Source organism: Lactuca saligna, chromosome 7 (genome assembly GCF_052625555.1).
Source record: "Lactuca saligna cultivar CGN05327 chromosome 7, ASM5262555v1, whole genome shotgun sequence".
Classification (NCBI taxonomy): domain Eukaryota; kingdom Viridiplantae; phylum Streptophyta; class Magnoliopsida; order Asterales; family Asteraceae; genus Lactuca; species Lactuca saligna.
In genome coordinates this window covers 177,749,893-177,762,875 of record NC_136423.1, presented here as the reverse complement: position 1 = coordinate 177,762,875, position 12,983 = coordinate 177,749,893, and the positions used below count along the sequence as shown (strand labels likewise).

Below are 12,983 nucleotides of genomic sequence, written 5' to 3'. Positions count from 1 at the left end.
TTTGTAAAAAAAATTTAAAATCTGGGCCAAAAGTGTAAATTTTGGAACAAATTTGTAATACATTTTGAAATCTGGGACGAAAATGTAATTTTTGAAAGTTGGATGACCTGTTGACTGGGTCAAAGGGTTAAATTGAATATGATAACCGGTATTTGGGACTTAATTGAATAAAAAAAATATATAAGGGCTAAATCGATTATGAGGCCAATATGTAGAGCCTTAAATGCAATGCATGTACGTAAAGTTTGTGACTTTACATAATAAGTATGCCATAGAAGCCTAGATCTATGAATTGGAGCTACTGCATGGCTCAGAATAAGTCTGTATAGAAAATGACCAAACGGACTCGGCGAGTCACAAGGATGACTCGGCGAGTCTGATGAAGGAAGCTGTTAGGTGCATTTCATGTACCCATTTTGTAGTTTTAATCCATAAAAGTGCATTGCATTTAGGTTTAAACTCATGCATTTTGCATGTTTTTCGGGATTTTTCATGAGGCAATTTCATTCAAATACTTTTGTGATATTTCAGGGACTTTTGGATGTAGGATCTTGTTGGAGGAGGTAAATAAAAGTTGCGGACAAAATTTCGGGACTTGCGGAGCACCGAGGAGCAAGATATCAAAGAAAAGAACATTTTGGCTTTACAGAGATTTACACGGCCGTGTAAATGCAAGCCTTGCATTTACGCGGGCCGTGTAAACGTAGACTTCTACGCAGTATACTTTTGTGTTTACGCGGGCCGTGTAAATGACAGTGTTAATTTACGCGGGTCGGGTAAACGTAAACGTGGGTTTTAAAGCAGTTTTTCACCATTCTTAAAGGGGGAACTGACTTTTTACAAAGGGGGTCGACTTTTGGAGTGGAGAAGGCGAATTTATTGAGGATTTTGAAGTTGATTAACACTTGGGAACATTTGATTTCATTTTGTAAGAACTTTAATTTAATTTTCTAGATTTGTGATCTTGTTCTAGTCATGAGTGGCTAGAACCCTAGTTTCTCCAACTTCTTGTCTTGACTTTTTAGTTGTGATTTCAATCATGTGATTTGATGTTTGCTTCTAATTCCTACCTAGTGAATTTGATTTTGTTTCAATTTAATGTTTGATTCTAATTGTGATTCTTATTGGCCATTTGAATTAGGGTTAGGTCATTCAAGTTATCAAATTGCAAAATCCGTAATTGTTTTGTGAATTGAACTAAGTAACAAACACTAAATTGATTTCCATTGAATGAATTTATTGTAAATCTTATTCACATACTCTTACACTCCTAAGCTTGTCAGGAGTATTGGGTGTTGTTGGGAACATTCACATAAATCTTATTGCAACCTATTGATTTCTATCTAAGAGCTTGTTTAGACATAAATTAGAAGGTTAGGTTATTTTCAAAGAGCTTGTTTTGAATTTGACAACTTGGTGAATGGGAAGTGTTAGAACGTGTTAACACTTTCAAGTACCAACTTAGGTGGAATTGATTAGATATCATTTCATCCTTGGAATCACATTGTTAAATTGTCTTGCATAGAGTTGGAGTTCTCACAAATCCTGAATTTGTTTCATTTAATTGATCATTTACTTATTGCTTTATCCTCTTGTTTATATCATTGCATACCAACCCCCAATTTATGTGACCATTATTGTACCTTCCGTAAAAAGGTATAAACATTTGTTCCGTGTCTCTGTGGATTGACCCTGCTTACCTTGTATTACATTTCTAGTATGAAGTAGTATTGTTTAAGGAGTAATTTTACCCCTTTATTTGTTGGGTTTGAAACACTTAACAGAAGCCGTGAAACTCGACGAGTTGGATGAACAACTCGGAGAGTCCGATGAAGATCGTCATGAAACACGGCGAGTTGGATGAACAACTCGGCAAGTCAAATGAACTTTCCCAAGGATATGCCCACATATGCACCCGTCGAGTTTCGCTTAGGAAACCTGACGAGTGGCTTTAGAGTTCAGTCGAAAAACGAGGGAAACTCGACGAGTCACTCGATGACTCGGCGAGTGGACCGGAAGCCAAGGAACCTCGGCGAGTAGCCGAGGAAACTAGGCGAGTCAGGTCAACATGGACTGATGACCTTGACTGTTGACTTTGACCATTGACCTTAGTTGATCTGTTGACTTTAAGGACATCTCTAGAAGGATCAGAATCTTAGGTATGCAATTCGTGATAAATATAGGTTGTGGGATTCGTTACAATAACTCGAAGGTTGGAACTAATTTCTGTGAGTCGACGTTTCAAGGTGAGTTATGTTTACTATACTAAGGGGTGTAAGGCACCAAGGCCGGCCCAATGGATTCGATATCGTAGTAGTTATTGATATGTTGAGTTGAGTTAGTAATGTATGCCAGTTGATATGCTAGTTGGGTAGATCTGTAGGATTGTCTATGATACTGATTGATTACCTGTATGTGCATTTATCTGTTACATGTCGACATGTTGTATGGGGTGGGTTGAGGTTGTACTGCTCCGTGCGATAGCCAACAAACTCGAGAGTATTCCAAATATTAGCTAAGGGCCCGGTAGGCATTCCGGACTCATACTGAGGTCTCGGGAGCATTCCAGATACGAGATGAGGGCCCGGTAGGCATTCCAGACTCGTACTGAGGGCTCGATGGCATTCCAGATATGAGCTGACGGCCCGGTAGGCATTCCAGACTCGTACTAAGGGCCTGGGGGTAGTCCAGCTTGTAAAGTTGGGGACCCAGTGTATGCTGTTATGTTTTGATTGATATGATATGCTAATGTTGATATTGTTATGTGGACTGTATGTGTATCGGTATTTTGGGGTGACTGACTAAGCTTTCGGGCTTACAGTTTCAGTTTATGGTTTCAGGTACCTCAGGGGATCGCGGCAAGGCCAAAGCGTGATCATACAGCTCCTGCTACTATGTTATGTTTCTGGGAAAAGACTCTGATAATTAATGTTTTGAAAACTAAATTTTTAATATTTTGATGAACTTCACATGTTTTTAAAAGTTTAAATTTGTTTGAAATTTTGGATGTTACACGTACATATATGCATGATGATTTCAAAACATGTATAATAGAAGAACTTAGTATTAAACGTACAAGTGAAAATGTTGAACTTCCCCGGAAAACCCGATGTTTTCCAAATACATAAAATACCATGATTTCTCAAATTGTTATACCACCACAATGAATGATTTTGATTACTCTTCCTTGATTACTTGGATGGTTTTGGATTAATTAATGGTTGTGAGTCGTTATAACCATGCATGATAATGACTAGTTATAACTACAGACTACGAACGATCCTTAGAGCTTTCGCCCGTTATTACTCACTTAAATCCAAACAACATTGATTACTTTTGATTAACAACCTGAATCTGTTTACTTTGATTACTCATAAGCCTGGCAAACGAGGAGGAGAGGAGCACAAAGTCCTGCTGCTTCTGTGAGTTATTTTAGGCTGTTGGGCGTGCGAAGGACACATTGGCCCATCTCGCATTTGATTACTTTGACCTTACTAGCTATACTCATGGGCCACTAAGGCCCGATAGCATTCAAAAGCCATTGAGGGTCCTTTCAATATGGAATTGGGTCATAAAAGTCCCAATAACATATTTTCATTATCCCTTGGACCCAAAGATCATGCTAATGGATTTCAAAGGTCCAACAAGCATGATTGAAGCCTTTAATACCAAGGTTTTGGAATGTTTACTTGCCTTAGGTATTGCACGATTGTTGGTGGGTTTGATTGGACGATTGTTATTTTTGTATCGACTTGAGACCGATCGATTTGTTTATAACGATACTTGGAGTTATGCGTGTATTCATCTTTCAATTTTTGTACATCGTAGTTTAGCATTTTTGACTCAATATTCTAGAAATAAAATAATTGACATAAGAATATTGGTTTAACCTTTTTTCATCCATCTTTAATAAAAACGATAATTTTAGTCCCTTATAAAAAAAAATATTTTTGCCCTTAAAATCTTTTCTTGACACTTTTGAGTCATAAACTTGTTCAAATGATATTTTTAGCTTAAAACTTATTCTTTGGCAGTTTCATCCCTTCCAGAAAAGTATTTTTTGGTTAAACCCAAGCTTTTGCAACTTTTACAATTTTGGCCCAAAATCCAAAAACTTAACATTTTTGATCCTTTTTGGAAAAGAAAGACATTTTTAATCCTTGAAATAGTTTTGTTTAACTTTTTATCCCCTGTTTTGAAGAAATCACCATTTCAGCCCTTTTAATTTCATGATTTTCGCAACTTTGGGCTTGTTGGGTCGAAAAGCCCAAAAATTAGCCCATTAAACATTTTAAGTCCTTTGAAGTGCATAATATTCATAAAAACATTTGTTGTAACTGTTTTGACTCCTTTGACCCTTAAAAAAACCGTAAATGACAATTTTTAACCCAACTTTTGTTTATTTGACAATTTAAGCCCAAAAGTGGGTTTTATGTTGAAATATGTTTATCACAATCTTATAAGTTAATATTCTTGACTTGTTTAGTATAATATAACTTAGATCATGTTTGTTTTCCTTCTTATGGCATAGATCTCGAGATTTCTTCCCTTTTTGGTTACATATTCACCACAAAAAAACATAAAATCACACATACATGCATAGAATCATACATAGCATACACATACACATAGATCTACACATTTTTCTTGTATTCTCCCCCATAAAACTTGTAAAAAACCGAAAAAGAGAAGGGTATGAACTCACCTTGAGTTGTGGGTTCGGTTTTTGAAGAGGAATGGAAGAAAATTTGGTCCTAGCAAGCCTTCTTGGAAGATCTCGAACTTAGAGTTTTCTAAGATGGTGATCATGAGTTTGACTAGAATTAGGAGGAGATTTTTTATGAAATAACGTAGTTAGATCATGGATTTAAACACCAACTTACCTTAAATGTTGATTTTTATGGAAGAAGCTCCTTGAAAGCTTTAAATCTCAAATTTTTTTAAGAATAAGTGCAAGTGTTCTTGAGAGGATTTGGAAAGAGTTGGAATGAATTTTGTGGGTGTGGGTGGGTCTCCTCTCGGCCGAGAATCAAGAAGAAGAAGAGAGATGAGGTTGCATGGAAATATGAGATAGAGCTTGGATGTTTGAACTGTAATGCCTAGTTATCCACAAAATAAAAGTGAGGTGGCAAGCAAAAGTCAACTCTTCCTTCCTCATGTTTTGTGGTTGGGCTGAGAATGGGCTTATTGAAAGGAGTTATGTAGTAATTTGAGCCCATTCTTGCATTGTTTGAAAAACATGTAGCTCATGAGGAAAACTTTTCGGCCCATTGGGCTCCCATGAGGGTTTACGGCCCAAAATAAATCTAGAATGAGTTTTATGGCCCATTAGGGCTAATTAGGTTAGTTGTGGCCCAATAAGGTCCATTAGGGATAAACTAGTTCATTTTAGGCTTATAAGGCCCAAAATATTAAGTTTCGCGTATATGAGTCCAATTAGAGCCCATTTAAGAGTTCTAAGCCCAAAATAGTCAAATTTGAAGCTTATTGGCCCATTAGGCCCAATAAGGAAATCATAGTCCAAAATGGACTTAAACCGAGATTTCTAGGGTTTCCAATTCTTTGTTGACTATTTGCAGTGCTTGTATAAAATGTTTGATTGAAGTTTTGTTGTTATTGAATAAGCATCATGCATGCTTTCACATTGTTGGTTTACAGTTGGTATCATTGTTGTTGTTACAAGGCATCAAAATTCCTAGTTGTGACATTTAAGAGCAAGCAACTTAAAGTAAGGAAACTATCCTATTCAAATATACATAAATACAAAATAAGAAATAATCCAAATCCAAAGTAAACTCCTTTACTCCCCTCAAGATGGAGTGATTATGAATGACATCTTTCACTGTAAAACCTAAATTGTTGCTCCCAAGTCCCAAGTGGTTTAGTAATAATATCTGCAATTTTGTCTTTGCTACTGATGTCACAAGGCTTGATATATTGAGATTCCACTCGTTAATGAACTAAGTAGCAATTAATATTGACATGCTTTGTTCGCTCATGAAAAACAATGTTGTTTGCAATGTGATGTGTGGACTGGTTATCATAGTACATCAGTATGGGACCTATATTCTGATTCAACAGAGAAAAGGAAAACCACATATTGTTTCTTAGTTTTCCAAGAAATAGGAGCTCCTCTTAAAGTTATGAAATAAACAGTTTTAGACCGTCCAGAAGAATTAATTTCCCTTGTACTGGTAAAAATATTCCTTAACCATGATCAATTTTGAGGTATCGAAGCATGCATATGGTGGAATCCTAATTTGGTTTTCGAGGTGAAGAAAAAATGTGGCTAAGGATGTTGATTGTGAATGTGATATCTGGTTGATTGACTTGTATGTAAAGCAACCTTCCAATGAGGCTTCAATATTTCCCAGTATCTGCAAGTGTTGAGCATTCAACATTGTCAAGTCGAACATTTTGTCCCATGGGGAAATTGCTAGTTCGATAGCCTTCTAAATCAATGTCGGATAAAATTTATATTGTGTATTTTCTTTGGCTAAGAACAATCCCATCAACCGTTCGAGTGACTTCAATTTCAAGGAAATATTTTTAAGGCCCCCAAGTCTTTGGTGCTAAATTTCCTATCAAGATCTATGATTTTACCTTTGCTATTTTATGATATTGGCTCCCCAAAAGTATGATGTCATCAACATATATAAGAGTTGTGATGTATAAGTTTCCTTGTTTAAGGATGAAAAGAGAACTTTTAGTTGTTGAATGATGAAAATCAATCTCTAGATGAGATTTAGTGAATTTTTTTGTACCAGTTTTGAGAATCTTGTCGCAGACCGTATAAGGACTTTCAAACTTGTGAATCATTTTCTTTAATGAATCCTTATGGAATTTCATGTAAACTTATTCATCAAGATCACCATGCAAAATGGCGTTATTGACATCCAGCTAATGGATGAACCAATTTTTCTGTACCGTTACAAATAATCACTAGCTTTGCAACCAGGGCGAAAATTTCATGAAAGTATATCCCTTCCACTTTGTATCATTCTATCTCATCGGAAGATTGTATTTGATTTGTACACCCACTTTAAATCACTATCTTCCTTTCTCAATGGTAAGGTAGTTAAGGTCCATGTATTGCTACTTCAAGAGCTTGTCTTTCCCTTGTCATGAAATCTCTCAAGTATAGACTCTTAACTTCTTGAAAAAAAGCTGTTTAGGATCATCTTGGGAAGAGATAACACATAAGTAAGCTTTATGAGATTTAGTGAAATATTTACATGAAACAAAGTGAGATAAATAATGTACCATCAAGGTTCCTAGATTGGCATTTGATAAAGAGTGGTCTATGGAAAGTGTTAAATCAGCCTCGTATGGGTCAGTTATGTATACGTGGTTCCGTGTTGTGTGTTGGGTTTGAGTTTTGGACTAATCCTGGATCGTCATTGTCGATTGTTGAGTTGAGCTCGTTTGTAGAGGCTATGTGATCTAGGTATTCATCAGGTTGTGCTGGTTCATTTTTGTTTGTAGTTTCTTCGCTCATGACATGTGGGTTGATTGTTATTAGTTCGAAAACGTCAATCTCTGTTCGACGATTCTTTTTATTCACATTTTGACATGGTGCAAGTGTTTGATATGGAAAAGCACACTCAACAAATTATACGTCTCGTGACACTATGGATTTCTTTTATTGTAGATCGAACACACGATATCCTTTTTGTCCTTGAGGATATCCCATGAAGATGAAAGCCCTCCCCCTTTCTTCGAATTTATCTTTTCTGATTTTGTGATCTTCGATGTAAACCTAGCACCAAAAACTCGCATGTGATCATATTCTGTGTTTTCGATTAAAAATGATTTCATAAGTGGTTTTCGATTAAAAATGATTTCATAAGGAGTCTTGTTGTTGATTAAAAAGGATTTCATAACTTTGGCGGTGCAATTTATTATCCACATTAAGATGACTTAGTTATAAAATTTTTGACATAAAATACTCTGAAATGAATTTGACTCTATTTGAAATCTCACTTATGTCAACTTTAAGATGAAGTTTGTGTTTTTTTTAAATAAAAGTATGTATGCACTAGGCCGCCCATTAGGCGTTGGAATCAGGGCCGGTCCAAACGTCTTGCGGGCCCAGGGCGAAAAGAAAAAAAATGGGCCCCTAGAATAATAATTTATTTTAATTTAAAAATAAACACATCGTTACAAAGCACACAACATAAATATGACCACAATATTACCTAAAAGAGAAATTAGTATCATTGTAGATTGTAAATACGTAAACACTATCTATTTATAGGAAAATATTAGATCCGATTTTTGGTATATGATTTATGTCTCAAAGTTATAGAAGCCTAATGTCATATTCAATTTAAATTAAGGTGCAACTGCAAATTAAAATCAGAAACAAACAATCAAACATCTGAAAATTAGAACTGGATTTAAAGTTTTGAATTCCGAATCATATATCAACAAAAAATATTACGTTCTTAAGTAAAAAAACTAAAATGTAGGTACAATATATAAAGTCAAGTCTCGAGAAATCTGAGAACATCCAAAACCAGGAAAAAAAATATATAACCTTTCAGCATTTGATTAGATACCAGGACTAGGAACGTGAATATAAAATAAAATCAGAAACAACACTAAAACATCAAAAAAATTAAAATTGGATTTAAATTTTTGAGTTTTGAATAAGATATCTACAAAAAAGTTACATTGTTAAGTAAAAAAAATGAAACCTAGGTAAAAGCTAGAAATAATTGACAGTCCAGTTTCCAGCAATCTGAGACACAGATGCACAAACAAAATAAAAAAATTAAATAAATAATAATAAAATATAAGAAACATGAATAATAAATCAAATCAAAAAATAATACTAGATGAAAAACAAAAGAATCAAAGGAAAAACAAACAAAAAAAATCTATGGCCAACCTTATGGTTTTTATCTCATTCGTCGGGTGCTTTGCAAATTTGCATTCTCTCGACATAACTGATTATAATATGAAGGCTGGTAAGAGGCTACGAGAAGGGAAGAAATCGCGCGACATAATTGATTATGAATCATTATTTTGATTAGGATTCACGAGGCAACGAGTAGGATTCACGACGTGTCGATTTGATTAATTGATTCCCACCAGATGTAGATTCCTGAAAGACACCTTAAACGGCAGTATTTGCTTAACGTTACTTCAAAACGAGTTCTAGAGTCTAGATAAAAGAGGTTATTTCATTGGCCTTAATTTCGGTTAATTTGGTAATTGGGCCCTTAGAAGACATATACATCAATTTATTTTATATATATATATATATATATATATATATATATATATATATATATATATATATATATATATATATATATATATATATCAGAAATTTTGGGCCCCTAAGAGTCGTGGGCCCTGGGCGATCGCCCGGGTTGCCCACCGTCAGGACCGACCCTGGTTGGAATCCTTCTGTGGCCGTTGCAAAGGGATCTTTATGCACTAGGCCGTCCATTTTAAAATGTTGTTGAAGAGAGGAAAGGATCTCATTTTAGGTTGCAACCTTCCCAACGAACACCAAATTCCAAATGAAAAGGACAGAGCATATTCCAAGTTTGTGTATTTTTTAACTAAAAGCATGAAAAGTCAAATCTTTTAAAATGCAAAAGAAGTTGAGAATATAAGTGGGAATATCTACACAACAAGCAACTCAAACAAGAAGACGAATTCACATAGCATCAGAATTCAATTTTGAACTAGATGCCAAAGAGAAACAATTCTAATCATTGATTGACATCTTCTTATCTTTCTACCTAATTATACTTTCTCTTTGGGGTTCATTACAAAAGGTCTTCATATCAAACTTTGTTTTCTTATTATTAGAATCGTTAATCACCGGTTTAAAAAGGTGAAGAATAACATGAAATAGTGACATCATATGAAAATGTGAGTCGTGAGTCATGACATATGTATTGTATAGATAATGTTAAATGAACATGCATTGTGCGGTGTTCAAAAGCCTATAAAATGGCCACTAAAAAAGTCAACTTTAAAACAATATTTGTATTTGGTGATAAATTATTGAGCTACATATAAAGAGATTCATGTCGCAAATTGGTTGAATTTTACATAGTCAACCCTTTCTTTTATTATATTAGTACACAATTAAAATGGGTATTTATGATATGAGGTTATATATTATTATTTATTTATTAAATTTAATGGACATTTAACGAATATATGCATTTGAATTACTTACATAAACACTCAACTTGGTGAAGTAATAAATATGGAAATGACTTTGTAGGGCAATGAATTCTCATTTTTTTTACATATTTAGTAATATATATATATATATATATATATATATATATATATATATATATATATATATATATATATATATATATATATATATATATATATATATATACCATTAAACTTACCAACCTGTTTGAAAACTACCATTTTAACCGGATATTACATGTCTTTTTTTATACACAATTACTATTAAGTTTTTGTATAAATACGATTTACCATTAAACGGTGACATTTGTCATCTTCTCTAACCAATACAATCAACTCTCATCAACACCACTTCCATTACAAACATTATCTTCTATCACAATCGTTTGTCACTACAACCATTTATCTCCGCCATTCACAACTATTATCACGAAATAATCTAAAATATTTGAATAGAGGTTGATAGTAATGGTGTGTGGTTCAAGAAGAAAGAGGCAAGAGAAGGATGTGGGGATGGGTGGTTTTCGTAAAATAGCAAGAGAAGAGAAGCAGAGACGTGTGAGAGGCGGAAGGAAGGATGATGGCGGAAGTAAAGGAGGGGTGAGGAGGTCTTCACCGTAACGAAGAATAATAAAATGGTACGTTTTACAAAAAATAAAAATTTAACGCAAGTTTAATAGTTTTTCTTGAACAAATAAACCAGTTAAATCTACAATACTATGATAGTCAATCAAAATGATTTTTTAAACAATAAATGTGAGTTTAATCAAACTATAAAAAAAATACTCTACAAAATCAATTTTCCACCTATATTACAAACAAACTTAAAGCAAATTAAAATATTACTTTTTTTAAAATGACCAAATTATTATAAATTGGTGTTAGTCTACTTGACTACAAAGTATCTAACAAAGTGTTTATAACAAAAAGTCACTAGCTGAAATCACAAATATATATTAACTCCACTAAAAAAAAATAATCAAATTATTTTTCTTACTAAAATTAGTAAAAAGATGTAGCATCTTTGTACATATCAATAAGTGTTTGACCTTCCCCACTCGCTTAGATTCTTCTTTCAACAAAAAAGCGGCATCAAACATTCAAAAAACCAAAGTAATATACCAAAAGTAAAACGAGACGTGATGAATCAAACAGTTAGAGCCAATAACGCATAGCTTAAATTTGAATCAATGAGAAAACAATTATTATTATTATTATTATCATTCATGTTCTTGCAATCAAGATATCTTGAAACAAACACACTTGCTCCACTCATTTCAACTACACTGGATTCTAAAATTGTTCCAACAGATCGTGAAGAAAACACTTCTTCTGAAAACGAGTCCATACGAGTCGACTCAGTGTTGTCGTCTTCCAATTCTGCGTTGTCTATCTGATTTGTTCTTACTGTCATCCACTCTTCTTCGTCAACCCAAATGGGCAAACGTGAAGGAGTTCCTTCAACCAACTGTCCTATCCTAACTATCGGAGACTCGCCGGAGAAGTTCATGAAACGGGTCGGCGGTGGTGAAGGCTCCGACGCTTCAAAACAGTCCCAGAATCCTTGATCCAGGATGCTACTTGGAGAATTCTTAGGGAAATTTTCAATCTTTTGGAAATCAGAATTCGACTTAACAAATGGGTGTTGAAGAAGTTGGTTTGCTGTCCATCTTTCTTCAACATTTGTTCGCAAACACTTATTCAAGAAATCTTTAGCTTCCACCGATAACGACGTCGGAAACAATGGAAGATCACCGGAATACCCAATTCTGTATAAAGCAGACACTGGGTTATTTACATCAGGCCACGGGTTAGAACCGGTTGCCATTTCGATTACTGCACACCCAACAGCCCACACGTCAGCCGAAAATCCTTGTTGTTCTCCTCTTGCAACCTCCGGGGCCATGAAAACCGGTGTACCGGAAAACACAGAGGAAGCAACTCCGCCGATCTCCGCCAATTTAGCACAACCAAGATCACCAATTTTGACGCCATCGTTGGCAACCAACACATTCTGGCACTTGATATCACAATGTACCAAATTGTTGGAGTGAATATAATCCAACCCAAGTAGAATCTGACGAGTATAAGATCGGATAAGGCCCTCATCAAGACACCCTCCATGTTTCTTTATCACATCTGAAATCGTGCCACCAGGTGCATACTCCATGAACAGATTATACATCGGAATGTTGTCATCATAATCAACATTAAACCCGATGTAATCGATTACATGAGGGGATTTTAATTTAGAAAGGCATTCTTGCTCTTTCTGTAAGAACTGTGAACTTGAAAGCTCGACGGACTTGACAGCGAAGAGGTCTCCGGTGACGGTGGTGGCGAGAGAGACGGTGGCGGAGGAACCACGGCCGATAATGGGACCTTTTTTCCAGATCATTTGAGAGAGAAAGTGACGAATTTCAATTTTGATGAGTTTGTTAGCATAAAAGCACAATGGTGGTTTGAAATATAAAAGGAGAGAAGAGTAGTTGTGATTGAACCACGTGGCGAAAGGAGAGGGATTTGGAGGATTGGCCGACGATGGGCGGCGTTGCGTTTACTTGGCTTCAAAGTTCAGATAAAGCCAATCACATGAGAACACGTGAGCATGTGGCGTGACAGCGACATCGGCGCTCCTTATTTTTTCACTGTTGCACGTTTGTGACAAGTCATATTTTTTACATTGCGGCGCCCGCTTGTTTTTTTACCACAGCCCATGGTAATTCACAACACCTACAAACCTACAAACGTAACTGACGGATTATTGGAAGAAGTTGCAGTAGAAAGGTCAA

General features: G+C 35.2%; 1 protein-coding gene across 1 annotated transcript; it reads right to left on the bottom strand.

The window, feature by feature from the left end:
- Positions 1 to 11,338: 11,338 nt before the first annotated feature.
- Positions 11,339 to 12,620, bottom strand: MAPKKK15 (mitogen-activated protein kinase kinase kinase 15). The gene has a single exon (XM_078966424.1). The coding sequence runs from the start codon at positions 12,587 to 12,589 to the stop codon at positions 11,339 to 11,341; it is 1,251 nt and encodes a 416-aa protein (XP_078822550.1). The 5' UTR covers positions 12,590 to 12,620.
- Between the last annotated feature and the right edge of the window lie 363 nt (positions 12,621 to 12,983).

What these genes read in the sequence shown, in the direction of transcription:
- MAPKKK15 (XM_078966424.1), bottom strand. Translation starts at nt 12,589, where the DNA reads ATGATCTGGAAAAAAGGTCCCATTATCGGCCGTGGTTCCTCCGCCACC.